The sequence below is a fragment of the Heterodontus francisci genome, chromosome 6 (genome assembly GCF_036365525.1).
Source record: "Heterodontus francisci isolate sHetFra1 chromosome 6, sHetFra1.hap1, whole genome shotgun sequence".
Lineage (NCBI taxonomy): Eukaryota > Metazoa > Chordata > Chondrichthyes > Heterodontiformes > Heterodontidae > Heterodontus > Heterodontus francisci.
This window is the reverse complement of record NC_090376.1, coordinates 116,935,771-116,951,996: the sequence shown is the minus strand read 5'-3', so window position 1 is coordinate 116,951,996 and position 16,226 is coordinate 116,935,771. Positions and strand designations below refer to the sequence as shown.

At 44.4% G+C, this 16,226-nt stretch overlaps 1 protein-coding gene across 5 annotated transcripts in view; it reads left to right on the top strand.

The window, feature by feature from the left end:
- Positions 1–16,226, top strand: part of atp11a (ATPase phospholipid transporting 11A) — a 249,630-nt gene that overhangs the window by 29,506 nt on the left and 203,898 nt on the right. For all 5 annotated transcript variants that reach the window (XM_068034156.1, XM_068034155.1, XM_068034157.1 and 2 more), the window contains exon 3: positions 11,055–11,144. In XM_068034156.1, the coding sequence (XP_067890257.1) occupies positions 11,055–11,144 (90 nt within the window). The remainder of the gene's footprint in view (positions 1–11,054; positions 11,145–16,226) is intronic.

Below are 16,226 nucleotides of genomic sequence, written 5' to 3'. Positions count from 1 at the left end.
GGATCCAGCGAGGGTAATGTGGAACCAAAGACTGACAGGAAAAAAGTTAACGGAACACTGGATCATCTTAAAGGAGATCTTTAAGGGGGGAAGGTAGGGCTACCAAAGCCAGGACTCCTTGGATGATCAGGGAGATAGATAAAACAAAAAAAAGAGGGTGTTTGATGCATATCTGGTGAATTCTTCAAGCAGGAACCAGACCAAATGCAGTAGGTTGAGAGGGCAAGTGAAGAGGAAAATAAGAGAATAGAAGGGCAGCTAACATAAAAGGGAACCCAAAAACCACCTATCGGTATGTAAGTAGTAAGCAGGTACTAAGAAGTGGGCTGGTGCCTGTTGGGTACAAAGAGGCTAATATATGCTTAGAGGCACAGGACAAGGCTAGAAAGCTTAATTAATACATTGCATCAGTGTTTACTAAGAGGTTGCTGATAAAATATCAGTAGAAGCAGAGGTGGTAGAGGTAATAGGATGAAAATTGATTCACAGGATGTCCTGGAAAGGCTGGCTATGCTTAAAGTGGATAGGTCACCCGGGTCTGGATGGCTTGCCTTCCAAATAAAAACAAAGAGCTGGAAATACTCAGCAGGTCAGGCAGTATCTGTGGAGAGAGAAGCAGAGTTAACGTTTCAGGTCTGTGACCTTTCATCAGAACAGCTTGCAGCCCAGGTTGCTGAAGGGAGTGGAGATACCGGAAGGGCTTGCCATAATCTTCCAATCTTCTCTCGATACGGGGGAGGTGCCACAGGATTGGAGAGTGACTTATCGAATCATAGAATGGTTACAGCATGGAAGTTGGCCATTTGGCCCGTCTTGTCCGTGCAGGTTCTGTGCAAGAACAACTTGGCTAGTTTCATTCCCCCATCCTTAGCCCATCGCCCTGCAAATTTTGAACACCTCAATCAAATCTCCTCAACCATCTCTTTAAGCAGAACAACCCCAGCTTCTCCAATCTATCACCATAAATGAAATCCCTCATTTGGGGTATCATTCTCATAAATCCTTTTTGCACCCTCTCTAGAGCCTTTACATCCTTCCTAATGTGCTATGCCCAGAATTGGACAAAGTACTCCAGTTAAGGTCAAACCAGTGCTTTACAAAGGTTCATCAAAACTTTCTTGCTTTTTTACTCTATGCTTCTGTTTATAAAGCCCAGGATCCCATATGTCTTTTTAACCACTGTTTCAGTGCTGTATCTCTAAATAAAAAATAAATTAAAAATAGAGACAGAGGAGGAGAAAGAATTAAAGGGGGAGGATTTGGAGTAGTAGATGAAATTCAATTATTGCCTTTAGTTTTGCTGTAAAGTCTTTGGTTGGAATTGCGGTCTTTTGGTTCTTGCTGGGGCTCGATGCACGCTTTCAAACTTGCTTCTCTGGTACCAGAAGGCTGAAGAAGTTCTCTTTCTTGAGGCTTAAGCTGCTTCAGTGGGTCCTTGGGACTTTGAGAGGGAGATAGCTTTTTTCTCGTTTGTCTTCAAATTACAGTCTGCCCTTTCTGTGTGGTGCAATTCAAAGTCCCCAGGTTGGCCAGCAGGTTAGTCATTTGACCAGCTCTTTGTTTGAAACAGCATTGTCTGCGAGGATTGTTGATTTCAAACGTTCTCGAGTCACACTCAGTGGAGGGGTGGAGGGTTGTCTCTTACAAAGTCAGTGGCTTTCGATGTCTTTTGACCACCACTATTGACAAAACCCATCTCGCAAGTTGAATCAGTGAGCACTCCCATAGTGTCTCAATGCAACTGTCTCTCGGAATACAAATGTGCAACCATGTTTTAGCTGTTCAGCTCTGTGCTCCTTTTCACAGAATCACAGAATAATACAGTGCAAAGAGGCCATTCGGCCCATCGAGTCTGCACCGATGCATTAAAACACCTGACCTGTCTACCTAATCCCATTTGCCAGCACTTGGCCCATAGCCTTGAATGTTATGACGTGCCAAGTGCTCATCCAGGTACTTTTTAAAGGATGTGAGGCAGCCTGCCTCTACCACCCTCCTAGGCAGGGCATTCCAGACCGTCACCACCCTCTGGGTAAAAAAGTTCTTCCTCAAATCCCCCTTAAATCTCCCGCTCCTCACCTTAAACTTGTGACCCCTCATAACTGACCCTTCAACTAAGGGGAACAGCTGCTCCCTATCCACCCTGTCCATGCCCCTCATAATCTTGTACACCTCGATCAGGTCACCTCAGTCTTCTCTGCTCCAGTGAAAACAACCCAAGCCTATCCAACCTCTCTTCATAGCTTAAATGTTCCATCCCAGGCAACATCCTGGTGAATCGCCTCTGCACCCCCTCCAATGCAATCACATCCTTCCTATAATGTGGCGACCAGAATTGCACACAGTACTCCAGCTGTGGCCTTACCAAAGTTCTGTACAACTCCAACATGACCTCTCTGCTTTTGTAATCTATGCCTCGATTGATAAAGGCAAGTTTACCATATGCCTTTTTCACCACCCTATTAACCTGCCCTTCTGCCTTCAGAGATCTATGGACAAACACGCCAAGGTCGCTTTGTTCCTCGGAACTTCCCAGTGTCAGGCCATTCATTGAATACTTCCGTGTCACATTACTCCTTCCAAAGTGTATCACCTCACACTTTTCAGCGTTATATTCCATCTGCTACTTTTCTGCCCATTTGACCATCCCGTCTATATCTTCCTGTAACCTAAGACACTCCACCTCACTGTTAACCACTCAGCCAATCTTTGTGTCATGCGCGAACTTACTGATCCTACCCCCCACATAGTCATCTAAACACTTTTAAACAAGTTATGTTCAATGTCAAGTAAGAAGGGTTCAAGCAGGATTCCATCTGATGAAATTAATATGTTTCCATTTGGCCGGTGTGATTTCCGTCACAGTGGGCAAAGAAAACTATTTCCATTAGTTGATGTTACAAGGACTAGGCCCCATTTAAAGTTTTGGACATGAGATGCAGGGGGGATGTGAGGAAGAACATTTTTTACGCAGTAAGCGGTAATGACCTGAAACTCGACGCCTACTCGGGTGATGGAAGTGGAGACGATGAATGATTTCTAAAGGAAATTGGATGGGCACTTGAGGGAAATAAAATTGCAGGGCTATGGGATTAGAGTGGGGTAATAGGACTGACTGGATTGTTCTACGGAGAACAGCATGAACTCATTGGGCCAAATAGCCTCCTCCTGTGCCGTTAGGACTATGACCGGTGACTACAGTCCCATATTACGGTCGACTCTTAATGTCTCCTGATGTGTCTGAACAAGACACTGAGTTATTTACGGAAATTGGGGAAGGGTAGTAAATGCAACATCATCGGTGTCACCCATATCCAGGAAATGAATTTTAAAAATCCAGGAAAGTTAATTCTGTCATACCAGAAAGTATGACTGCAGGATGTCCCTTAGCTTGATGGAGGACCACATCATCTTTGGTGCTGCTCTTTCAGTCATCACAGGACACGGCTATCACGACCCCAGTTAGTGTCCAAAAACTCTTAAGTCGTTACTCTGCAAGCCCCAGCACAGATAACTCCGTCTACTTGTCCACTGTCTTGAAGTCCTGTTCAGGCCCCAACTGAGCAGCCATCAGTCTATCTTGTCAACCTTCTAATAGCACTGGGATGTCGGAATCTTTAGCCTGAATTTCAGCTTTGCAGATTTCGAGAAATAGCTCTTTGTTTTTCAATGATTTTGAATGGGTTGCTACTTTCTTGGCAATTCCTAATTCCTCCTTTCTACCAAGTTACATTTTTGATTTTCCTGGAAACATTGTTGCCGTAACTAGTTTATCAATCCCAATTTGGAGTCTCCCAGTAACATAACATTAGAAATAGGAGCAGGTGTCAGCTATTCAGCCTCTTGAGCTTGCTTCTCCAGTTAATAAGACCATGACTGATCCTCAATGTTTGCCCAATCTGCATACCCCTTGATTCCCTTAACAGCCCACAAATCTATCTATCTCAGCCTTGAATATACTCAACAACTTAGCATCCAAAGTCCTCTTGGGTAGGGTCGAGAATTCCAAAGGTTCACAACCTCTGAATGAAGAAATTTCTCTTCATCTCTGTCTGAAAATACGACTTGCATTTCTCAAGATTTAGACAACTTTCAGATGTCCCAAAACACTTCATAGCCAGTGAAGTATTTTTCAAGTGTACTCACTGTTGTAATGTAAGAAACATGCTGTCAGTTTACACACAGCAAGATCCCACAGCAGCAATGTGATAATGACCAGATAATCTATTTTTGTGATGTTGATTGAGGGATAAATATTGGCCTGGACGCCCAGGATAACTCGTCTGCTCTTTTTTTGAAATCGTGCAATGGGATCTTCTACATCCACCTGAGAGGGCAGACGAGGCCTCAGTTTAAAGTTTCATCTGAAAGATGGCACCTCTTACAGTGCAGCATTCCCTCAGTCCTGCACTGGAGTGTCAGTCTTGATTTTTGTGCTCAGGTCTGGAGTAGGACTTGAACCCACAATCTTCTGACTCAAAGCGAGAATGCTACCAACTGAGAAATAGCCATTCCCTTATCCTGAGACTATGCCTCTCTAATTTTAACCTCTCCAGCTAGGGGAAAATAGCCAAGGCTACCCTGCCAAGCCCTCTTAGAATCTTTTGTGTTTCAGTGAGATCACCTGTCATTCTTGAAAATCCAGAGAGGATAGGCCCATTCTACTCAACCTGTCATGCTATGACAACTCTCTCATCCCAGGAATCAGTTTAGTGAACCTTCATTGCACTCCCTCTAAGGTAAGTGTATCCTTCCTCAGTTACGGAGCCCAAAACTGTACGTAGTATTTCAGGGGTGGTCTCACCAAAGCCCTGTACAATTGTAGCAAGACTTCCTTACTCTTGTACTCCAACCCCCTTATAGGTCAACATGCAATTTGCCTTCCTGATTGCTTGCTGTGTCCCGATATGTTAACTTTCTGTGACTTCTGTCCAAGGGCACTCAAATGTCTCTGAACACCAACATTTTAAAAGTTTCTCACCATTTAAAAAAATTCAGTTTTTCTGTTCTTCCTACCATCTGCCACCTTCTTACCCAGTCACTTAACCTAACTATATCCGTTGGCAAATTTTTGTCCTCCTCGCAGTTCACTTTCCCACCAACCTTTGTATCATCAACAAACTTACCCTGGATCCCTTCATCGAAGTCATGCCAACCTGTAAATGATCCATTTATTCCTATTTTCTGTTTTCTGTGCTATCTCTGCTAATCTATTAGCCCCAACCCCAAAAGCCCTTCGAAACATAGAATATTTATGGCACAGAGGAGGCTATTTTGGTCCATCATGTTCAGGCCATTCGTGGAAGAGTTATCCAGCCTAATCTAACCTTCCACCTCTTGGTTCATAGCCTGTAGATTACAACACCTCAAGTGCAAATCCAAATGTTTTTTATCTTGTGCATTTTTGAGTGGCACCTTGTCGAATGCCCTTTGAAGATCCAAATATACTACATGCACTGGTTTCCCTTTATTCACCCTGCTAGTTATGTCCTCAAAAAACTTGAATAAATTGGTCAAGCATGATTTTCCTTTCATAAAATCAAGTTGACTCTGTTTGTTTAATATGATTTTCTAAGTGCGCTGTTAACACTTCCTTAGTAATGGATTCCAGCACTTTTCCAATGACTGATGCCAGGCTACTGGCCTATAGTTCCCCATTTTCTCTCTCCTTCATTTCTTGAAAGGTGGCATTACATTTTCTACCTTCCAATCTACTACCAATTAAAGCCTGGGGACCTGTAAAATGCGGGACGGATCCCCGGGCTGGGTGGAAGCGGGTTCGTCACCGACTTTTATGTCGGTGGGCAGCTCCTGTCTGCCCAGCGTAAAATCCAGCCCAGTGTCTCTCCCTGTCACTCAGAAACTGCTCTGAAGAAAGGTCAAACCCCTGTGGTTTCCATGAAACTGCTGGCTTTCCTGTCCTTGGACAAGTTCAGCTTCCTTTCAAAGCACCCATAAAGTACAGCATTTGTTATGACTCTGTTTCAAAAATTGCAGGAATTCCAACTATTTGCAGGTTAGTGTCCATTGAGCAAAAAATCCTTATCATTTTTTTAAACACACAGACTTCTAAGATTTGAGTACAAAAAAAATTGTGTCACGCACCAAATACCCAACTTTTACACACTGTTTGAGATGCACTCTGTTTACGACTACCCTGTGCCAACCACTCTTGAACATTCCTTGAAACAGCTCCTTGTATTCCATGTAAAGGTTCCATATCCAGGTCACTGAGTCTTTACAATCAGTGACTTATTTTCCAAGTCTATCTGTTCACAATCTGACCTAAAATTGCTATATATCTTGTATCATCAGTAAGTAAGATACTTGATGTTTACCTTTCTTATCGATGATACTTGCATCAATTATGTATCTGTCCCATGGGTATCCCATCATAATTCACATCCCTGTGACCTGCTGTAATCTCACTCGAATTGGATATTCAGTTGTGCTCCTCTATCCAGTTTAAATTGTGTGACTTTGCTGTGTCCCTAGTAATAGAACAGATCAATTTCTCCTCTTCGTATAAGATTTATCCTGTTTGTAGTACCTTGCTTAGTCCTATGTTTTACACCCTAAAATTAGTGATGGCCAATAAATGGGACCTTGCCAGCGTCACATGGGCAATTTCTGAGCCAAATGAACCATTTCCTCTTTCAGCTTTGGATGACTTTTCAAGTTTCGTGTATGATTTTGTTCTTAAAAAATGCTTCACTGGTTCCATTTGCTGCACAGTTCAACTATTTGATCTACGTCTTCATAGTTTCAGCTGACCTACAAATTTGAACTACTGTACTTGATGTCAGATTTTGTTCACACAGCAGTCTACGGCTGAGAGATTTATCTGGTAGTTGACAGACTGTTCTGTCTTTCACTAGTGATTCTATTGGTTCTCTAACTTCACGCGTCTTACAATGAGTTCTTAGTTCAGTTGCAAACTTAGGGTCAGTGATCTCTCACATTTTTTGTACCTTCTGTATGTTGTTGATAAACACTTGCATGGCGCTTATAACAGGAATATGTTCTGTTATGTCCTCAACTTGTTTGAATGACCCAGCAGTGATGCACACAATTTAAAACTGCTCCGTCTCTTTCTGTCTCTCTATCTGTGTGTCTTTCTTTCTCTCTCTTTCTATCTGTGTGTGTGTCTGTCTCTTTTTTTTTTCTCTGCACCTTTTTTTTTCTCTGCACCTTTTTGTTGCTTTACCTGCGTGTCTCTGTCTCTCTCTGTCTCTGTCTCTGTGTCTCTCTCTCTCTCTCTCTCTCTCTCTCTCTGTCTCTCTGTCTCTCTGTCTTTCTCTGTCTCTCCCCACCCCCCCCCCCCCCCCCCCACCTTTTGTCCAGGTCACTTACATTTCAATGAATCAATTTGGCTTTAGAATTTTTGAGGGATAAAAGATTGTCACAGACGAACTTCCCTTCCTTCAGTTTAAATTATCAGAGATCTCTGTTCTGTTCATGCTGGTCCAGCTTCTGTCTGTTAGAACAGTCTGTCTCCCCGAAAAGCTAGTTCAAAATTTAATTACAACATTGTATAATCGATTCTCAGTCTCTGATTGGCTGTGTCCAAGGCAACCACAATGCACATTTGAAGATGGCTGGTTCTTCCACTCTGTTGGGTTTTATCCAACGGCAACCAGAATACACATTCTCTAACTCCTGCTAACTTCTGAGGCTGGTTTGTTCTTAAAGCGGTACTGATCCTTTGCTGACTTAAAGACAAACCGCATACTTCCTGAAATAAAAAAACACCAGGATCATAACAATAGCAAAGAGAAATTAGAGGGAACATCGCTCCTGATTTTCCCCAAAGCCTTTCCACTATCTACAAGGCACAAGTCAGAAGTCTGTTAGAATACTCTCCATTTGCCTAGAAGGGTGCAGCTCCTGCTACACTTAAGAAGCTCTGTATCATCCAGGGCAAAGCATCTGGCATGGACTCACTGGGCCGAATAACCTCCTTCAGTGCCGTAATGACTCTGAGGATGATTAGCACCCCATCCACCACCTTAAGCATTCACTGCCTCCACCACAGGCACACTGTAGCAGCAGTGTGTACTATCTAAAGATGCACTATAGTAACTTGATCATTTATTGCCTATCCCTTGTTGTCCTGTGAAGGTGGTGGTGAGCCCCTTTCTTGAAACCATTGTAGCAATTTGATCAGAATCATAAGATCATAAGAACTAGAAGCAGGAGTAGGCCGTCCGGCTCCTCGAGCCTGCTCCGCCATTCAATAAGATCATGGCTGATCTTTTCGTGGACTCAGATCCACTTACCCGCGCTCTCACCGTATCCCTTAATTCCTTTATTGTTCAAAAAGATATCTACCTTAGCTTTAAAAACGTTTACTGAAGAAGCGTCAACTACTTCACTGGGCAAGGAATTCCATAGATTAACAACCCTCTGGGTGAAGAAGTTCCTTCTTAATTCAGTCCTACATCTGCTCCCTCTAATCTTGAGGCTATGCCCTCTTGTCCTAGCTTCACCTGCCAGTGGAAACATCCTCTCTACTTGTATCTTATCTATTCCCTTCATAATTTTATATGTTTCTATAAGATTCCCCCCTCATTCTTCTGAATTCCAATGAATATAATTCCAATCGACTCAGTCTCTCCTCATAAGCCAACCCCCTCAACTCTGGAATCAACCTAGTGAACCTCCTCTGCACCCTCTCCAGTGCCAGTACATCCTTTCTCAAGTAAGGAGACCAAAACTGCACACAGTACTCCAGGTGCGGCCTCACCAGTACCTTATACAGCTGCAACATAACCTCTCTGCTTTTAAACTCAATCCCTTTAGCAATGAAGGACAAAATTCCATTTGCCTTCCTAATTACTTGCTGTACCTGCAGACCAACCTTCTGCGATTCATGCACAAGGACACCCAGGTCCCTCTGCATAGCAGCATGCTGTAACTTTTTACCATTCAAGTAATAATCCTTCTTACTGTTACTCCTACCGAAATGAATGACTTCACATTTATTAACATTGTATTCTATCTGCCAGACCTTTGCCCACTCACTCAATGTATCTATGTTCCTCTGCAAAGTTTCACAGTCATTTGCACACTTTGCTCTGCCACTCATCTTAGTGTCATCTGCAAACTTTGACACCCTACACGTGGTCCCCAACTCCAAATCATCTATGTAAATTGTAAATAATTGCGGTCCCAACACCGATCCCTGTGGCACACCACTAGTGACTGATTGCCAACCAGAATAGCACTCATTTATCCCCACTCTCTGCTTCCTGTTAGTCAACCAATCCTCTATCCATGCTAATACTTTACCCCTAACGCCATGCATCCTTATCTTATGTAGCAGCCTCTTGTGCGGCACCTTGTCGAAGGCCTTTTGGAAATCTAGGTACACCACATCCACTGGGTCCCCATTGTCCACCTTGCTCGTAATGTCATCATAGAATTCCAAAAGATTTGTCAAGCATGACCTGCCCTTCATGAACCCATGCTGCGTCTGCCCAACGGGACAATTTCTATCGAGATGCCCTGCTATTTCTTCCTTGATAATAGACTCAAGCATCTTCCCCACTACAGAGGTTACGCGAACCGGTCTATAATTCCCCATCTTTTGTCTACCTCCCTTTTTAAACAGTGGCGTCACATCTGCTGTTTTCCAATCTGCTGGGACTACCCCAGAGTCCAGCGAGTTTTGGAAAATTACCACCAGTGCACCTGCTATTTCTCCCGCCATCTCTTTTAGTACCCTGGGATGCATTCCATCAGGGCCAGGAGACTTATCAATCCTTAGCTCCATTAGCTTGCCCAACACTACCTCTTCCGTAATAATGATTGTTTCCAGGTCCTCACCTACGTTCGTCTCTTTGTCAATTACTGGCATGTTATTAATGTCCTCCACTGTGAAGACCGATACAAAATACCTGTTCAATGCCTCGGCCATTTCATCATATCCCATAACTAAATTCCCCTTCTCATCCTCTAAAGGACCAACGTTTACTTTAGCCACTCTTTTTCGTTTTATATATTTATAGAAACCTTTGCTATCTGTCTTTATATTCTGTGCTAGCTTTTTCTCATGTTCTATCTTACTTCTCTTTATAGCTCTTTTTGTGGCTTTCTGTTGACCTTTAAAGTTTTCCCAATCTTCTAGTTTCATGCTGTTTTTGGCCACTTTGTATGCCTTCTCTTTCAATTTGATAGCCTCCCTTATTTCCTTAGACACCCATAGCAGATTACCCCTTTTCTTCCAGTCCTTCCTTTTCACTGGAATATACTTTTGCTGAGCACTTTGAAAAATTGCTTTGAAAGTCCTCCACTGCTCGTCAATTGTCCCACCGTAAAATCTTTGTTTCCAGTCTACTTTAGCCAAGTCCTCCCTCATTCTATTGTTGTCCCCCTTGTTCAAGCGCAGGACCCTGGTATTGGATTTTATCTTCACACTCTCAATCTGTATTCTAAATTCAACCATACTGTGATCACTCCTTCCAAGAGGATCCCTAACTATGAGGTCTCATTACACAGGACTAGATCTAGGATAGCTTGCTCCCTCGTCGATTCCATTACATACTGTTCAAGAAAGCTATCACGGACACACTCAACGAACTCCCCCTCAAGGCTACCCTGACTGAGCTGGTTCGACCAATCTACATGTAGATTAAAATCCCCCATGATAATTGCCGTACCATTTTTACAGGCATTGTAAACACAGATACAACACAGTGACTTGCTAGGCCATTTTAGAGTGTCGTTAAGAATTAACTATGTTGGTGTCGGACAGGAATCACTTACAGGCAGTTTGCAGTGCCCTGTGTATTCATCCATTATCTAATGTACGCTGATCCCATAACTCATGGGTGAGCTAATTGGTTGTTGCTTTCTGTTTCTTTGAAGCTGACAAAATATCCATAGTGCTACAATAAATGCTGTTTTGACAAATTATTCCTGTGCAATTTGATTTGCTGTGACCCCTCTTAGAGAATATTTTAATACATTTTACAACCGATGCAAGATGAATGTGGAGTTGATCCTTTTTATTACTTCCCTTTGAATTATTTCCTTTTTCTTTTCCTGTACAGTATACTTTCTGGAACTTCATTCCCAAGAACCTGTTTGAACAGTTCAGAAGAATTGCTAACTTCTATTTCCTCATCATATTCCTTGTGCAGGTATGAGACGCTTATCATCCATTCAGAATGTGGCTTTAGTCTTGCATTTGATAGACAAAAATATAAAGTCTAAGTGAAAGATCATTTCAGCAAGTTCTGTAGCTTTTGACCTGTGGCAGATGGTGAGGGAACCAACACAAGGGAAAAGCCTACTTGACCTCATTCTCACCAATCTACCTGTCCCAGATGCATCTCTGTCTGATAGTATTGGTAGGAGTGACCACTGCACAGTCCTTATGGAGACAAAGTGCCATCTTCATACTGAGGGTACAGTCCATCATGTTGTGCGGCATTAATGAGGCACTGTGGACCATCAGCATCAGAATTTAATAAAACCACAATCTGTAACCTCATTGCTCGACATATGCCTCATTCTACCATTATCACATCAAGCCATGGGACCAACACTGATTCAATAAGCAGTGTAGGAGAGCATGCCAGGAGCAGTACCAGGCATACCTAAAAATGAGGTGCCAACTGTTGTAGCTACAAGACAAGACTACATGCATGGTAAACAGCGGAAGCAGCATGCTATAGGCAAAGCTATGCGATCCCACAACCAGTGGATTAGGTCAGGTTCTGTAGGCTACGGACCAGGTCCTGGAAGGTGGGATTAGCATGGGCAGCTAGTTTTTTTCAGCCGGCGCAAACACAATGGGCTGAACGGCCTCTTTCTGTATTGTAACTTCTCTATGGTTCAAAGCTCTGTAGTCCTGCCACTTCCAGTCTTGAATGTTGGTGAATAATTAAACAACAATGGGAGGAGGCGGCTCCACAAACATCCCCATCCTCAATGATGGAGGACCCCAGGACGTTAGTGCAAGAGATCAAGGCTGAAGCATTTGCAATCATCTTCAGCCAGAATTGCCGAATGGATGATCCACCTCAGCTGCCTGCTGAGGTCCCCAGTATCACAGCTGCCAGGATGAAGACACTGGATACAGGATTGGGGGAAGGTCAATTTCAATATGATAAAACAGGATCCGGCCAAAGTGGACTGGGAGCAGCTACTTGTCGGAAAATCTACAGCAGACCAGTGGGAGTCATTCAAAGAGGAAATAGTGAGAGTTCAGAGCCAACATGTACCCGTTAAGGTGAAGGGTAGGACCAACAAGTCCAGGGGCCCCTGGATGTCAAGGGATATAGAGGATTGGATAAGGAAAAAAAAGGAGGCTTATGGCAGATTCAGAGCACTGAAAACAGCGGAGGCACGAGAGGAGTATAGAAAGTGTAGGGGGTACTTTAAAAAAAAAAGTGATTAGTAGAGTGAAGAGAGGACATGAAAAAACACTGGCGGGCAAGATAAAGGAAAATCCTAATGCGTTTTATAAGTATATTAAGGGCAAGTGGATAACCAGGGAAAGAGTAGGGCCCATTAAGGACCAAAGTGACAAAATAATGAGGGGCATTGATAGGTTAGATAGGAAGAAACTTTTTCCCTTAGCTGAGGAGTCAAAAACCAGGGGGCATAGATTTAAGGTAAGGGGCAGGCGGTTTAGAGGGGATTTGAGGAAAAAGAAATTCACCCAGAGGGTGGTTGGAATCTGGAACGCACCGCCTGAAGAGATGGTAGAGGCAGGAACCCTCACAACATTTAAGAAGTATTTAGATGAGCACTTGAAACGCCATAGCATACGTGGCTACGGGCCAAGTGCTGGAAAATTGGATTAGAATAGTTAGGTGCTTGATGGCTGGCACAGACACGATGGGCTGAAGGGCCTGTTTCTGTGCTGTATAACTCTATGACTCTATGAAAGGCTATGGCCCCTGACAATATGCCAGTTTATAATGCTGAAGATTTGTACTCCAGAACTAGCTGTGCCGCTAGCCAAGCTGTTCCAGTACATCTATAACACTGGTATCTAACTGACAATGTGGATAGTTGCCCAGGTATGACTTGTCCACAAAAAGCAGGACAGATCCAATCTGGCCAATTACCACCCCATCAGTCTACTCTTTATCATCAACAAAGTGATAGAAGGTGTTGTGACAGTGTTATCAAGCAATACATACACAGCAATAACCTGCTCACCGATGCTCAGTTTGGGTTCAGCCAGGGGCACTTGGCTCCAGACGTCCTTACAGCCTTGGTCCACACATGAACAAAAGAGCTGAATTCCAAAGGTGAGGTGAGGGTAGCTGCCCTTGACATCAAGGCAGCATTTGATGGAGTGCAGCATCGAAGATCCAGAGTAAAATTGAAATCAATGGGAATCGGGGAAAATGCTGCACTAGTTGGAGTCAGACCGAGCACAAAGGACGATAGTTGTGCTTGTTGGAAGCCAATCATGTCACCCCAGAACTTTGCTGCAGGAGTTCCGCCGGGTAATGGCCTTGGCCTAAACATTTTGAGCTGCTTCATCAATGACCTTCCCTCCATCATAACGTCAGAAGTGGGGATGTTTGCAGATGATTGCACAGTATTCAATACCATTCGCAACTCCTCAGATACTGAAACATTCCATGTCTGTATGCACCAAGACCTGGAAAACATTCAGAGTTGGGCAGATAAATGCTAAGTAACATTCGTGCCGCACAAGTGCTAGGTAATGACCATCTCCAATAAGAGAGAACCTAACTATCTTCTCTTGGTATTCAACCATCGCTGAATCCCCCACTATTAACACTTTTTTTATTCGTTCGTGGGGATGTGGGTGTCGGTGGCTAGGCCAGCATTTATTGACCATCCCTAATCGTCCTTGAGAAAGTGGTGGTGAGCTGCCTTCTTGAACCACTGCAGTCCTTGGGGTGTAGGTACATCCACAGTGCTGTTAGAAAGGGAGTTCCATTATTTTGACCCAGCGACAGTGACGGAAGAGCGATATAATTCCATGTCAGGATAGTGTGTGGCTTGGAGGGGAACTTGCAGATGAGGTGTTGGCAAGCATTTGCTGCCCTTGTCCTTCTAGGTGGTAGAAGTTGCACGTTTGGTAGGTGCTGTCGAAGGAGACTTGGTGAGTTGCTGCAGTGCATCTTGTAGATGCTATACACTGCTGCCACTGTTGGTCGGTGGTGGATGGGATGCCAGTCAAGCGGGCTGCTTTGTCTGAATGGTGTAGAGCCTTTTGAGTGTTGTTGGAGCTGCACACATCCAGGCAAGTGGAGAGTATTCCATCATACTCCTGAATTGTGCCTTCTAGATAGTGGACAGGCATTGGGGAGTCAGGAGGTGAGTTATTCACCACAGAATTCCCAGCCTCTGACCTGCTCTTGTAGCCACAGCATTTATGTGGCTGGTCCAGTTCAGTTTCTGATCAATGGTGACCCCCCAGGATGATGGTGGGGAATTCAGCGATGGTAATGCCATTGAACATCAAGGGGAGATGGTTAGATTCTCTCATCTGAGATAGTCATTGCCTGCCACCTGTGTGGCACGAATGTTACTTGCCACTTATCAGCCCAAGCTTGGATGTTGTCCAGGTCTTGCTGCATTTCTATACGGCGTGCGTCAGTATCTGAAGAGTCACGAATGGTGCTGAACATTGTGCAATCATAAGCGACATCCCCACTTCTAGCCTTATGATGGAGGTAAGGTCATTGATGAAGCAGCTGAAGATGGTTGGGCCTAGGACACTACCCTGAGGAATGCCTGCAGTGATGTCCTGGGACTGAGATGATTGACCTTCAATAACCACAACCATCTTCCTCTGTGCTAGGTATGACTCCAACCAGTGGAGAGTTTTCCCCTGATTCCCATTGACCTCAGTTTTGGGATGCAAGTAGTCCTGTGTTGTAGCTTCACCAGGCTGACACCTCCATTTTTAGTTATGCCTGGTGCTGCTCCTGCCATGCCCTCCTGCGTCCTTCATTGAACCAGGGTTGGTCACCCGGTTTGATGGTAATGGTGGAGTTGAGGATATGCTGGACTATGAGGTTACCGATTGTGGTTGAATACAATTCTGCTGCTACTGGGGACCCACAGTGCCTCATGGATGCCCAGTTTTGAGTTGCTAGATCTGTTCGAAATCTATCCTATTTAGCACAGTGGTAGTGCTACACAGCGCAATGGTGGTTACCCTCAGTGTGAAGACGGGACATCGTTTCCGCAAGGACTGTGCGGTGGTCACTCCTACCAATACTATCATGGACAGATGCATCTGCGACAGGTGGATTGGTGAGGACGCGGTCAAGTAGGATTTTCCCTCTTGTTGGTTCCCTCACCACCTGCCACAGACCCAATCTAGCAGCTATGTCCTTTAGGACTCAGCCAGCTCAGTCAGTAGTGTTGCAACCGAGCCACACTTGGTGATGGACATTGACCTCCCTCACCCAGAATACATCTTTCTATCTTCAGTGTTTCTTCCAATTAGTGTTCAACATGGAGAAGCACTGATTCATCAGCCAAGGGTGGAGTGGGTAGTGGTAATCAGCAGGAAGTTTCCTTGTCCATGTTTGACCTGATGCCATGAGACTTCATGTATTCCAGAGTCGATATTGAGGACTCTAAGGGCAACGCCCTCCTGACTGTATACCACTGTGCCGCCACCTCTGCTTGATCTGTCCTGCCAGTGGGACAGGACATACCCAGAGAGGGTGATGGTGGTGTCTGGGACACTGTCTGCAAGGTATGATCCCGTGAGTATGACTATGTTAGGCTGTTGCTTGACTAGTCTGTGGAACAGCTTTCCCAATTTTGGCACAAGCCCCAGATGTTAGTAAGGAGGACTTTGCAGTGTCGACAGGGCTGGGTTTGCCGTTGACGTTTCCAGTGACTAGGTCAATGCCGGGTGGTCCGTCCGGTTTAATTCCTCTTCTTGGACTTTGTAGTGGTTTGATACAACCGAGTGGCTTGCTCGGCCATTTCAAAAGGGGTTACCATTGGACAGAAACTTAACTGAAGCAGCTATATAAGTACTGTGGCTACAAGAACAGGTCAGAGGATAGGAAGCCTGTGGCAAGTAACTCGCCTCCTGACTCCCCAAGTTCTGTCCACCATCTACAAGGCACAAGTCAGGAATGTGATGGAATATTCTCCACTTGCCTGGATGGGTGCCGCTCCAACAGCACTCGAGAAGCTTGACACCATCCAGGATAAAGCATCCTGCTTGACTGGCACCCCATCCACCACCTTCAACATTCACT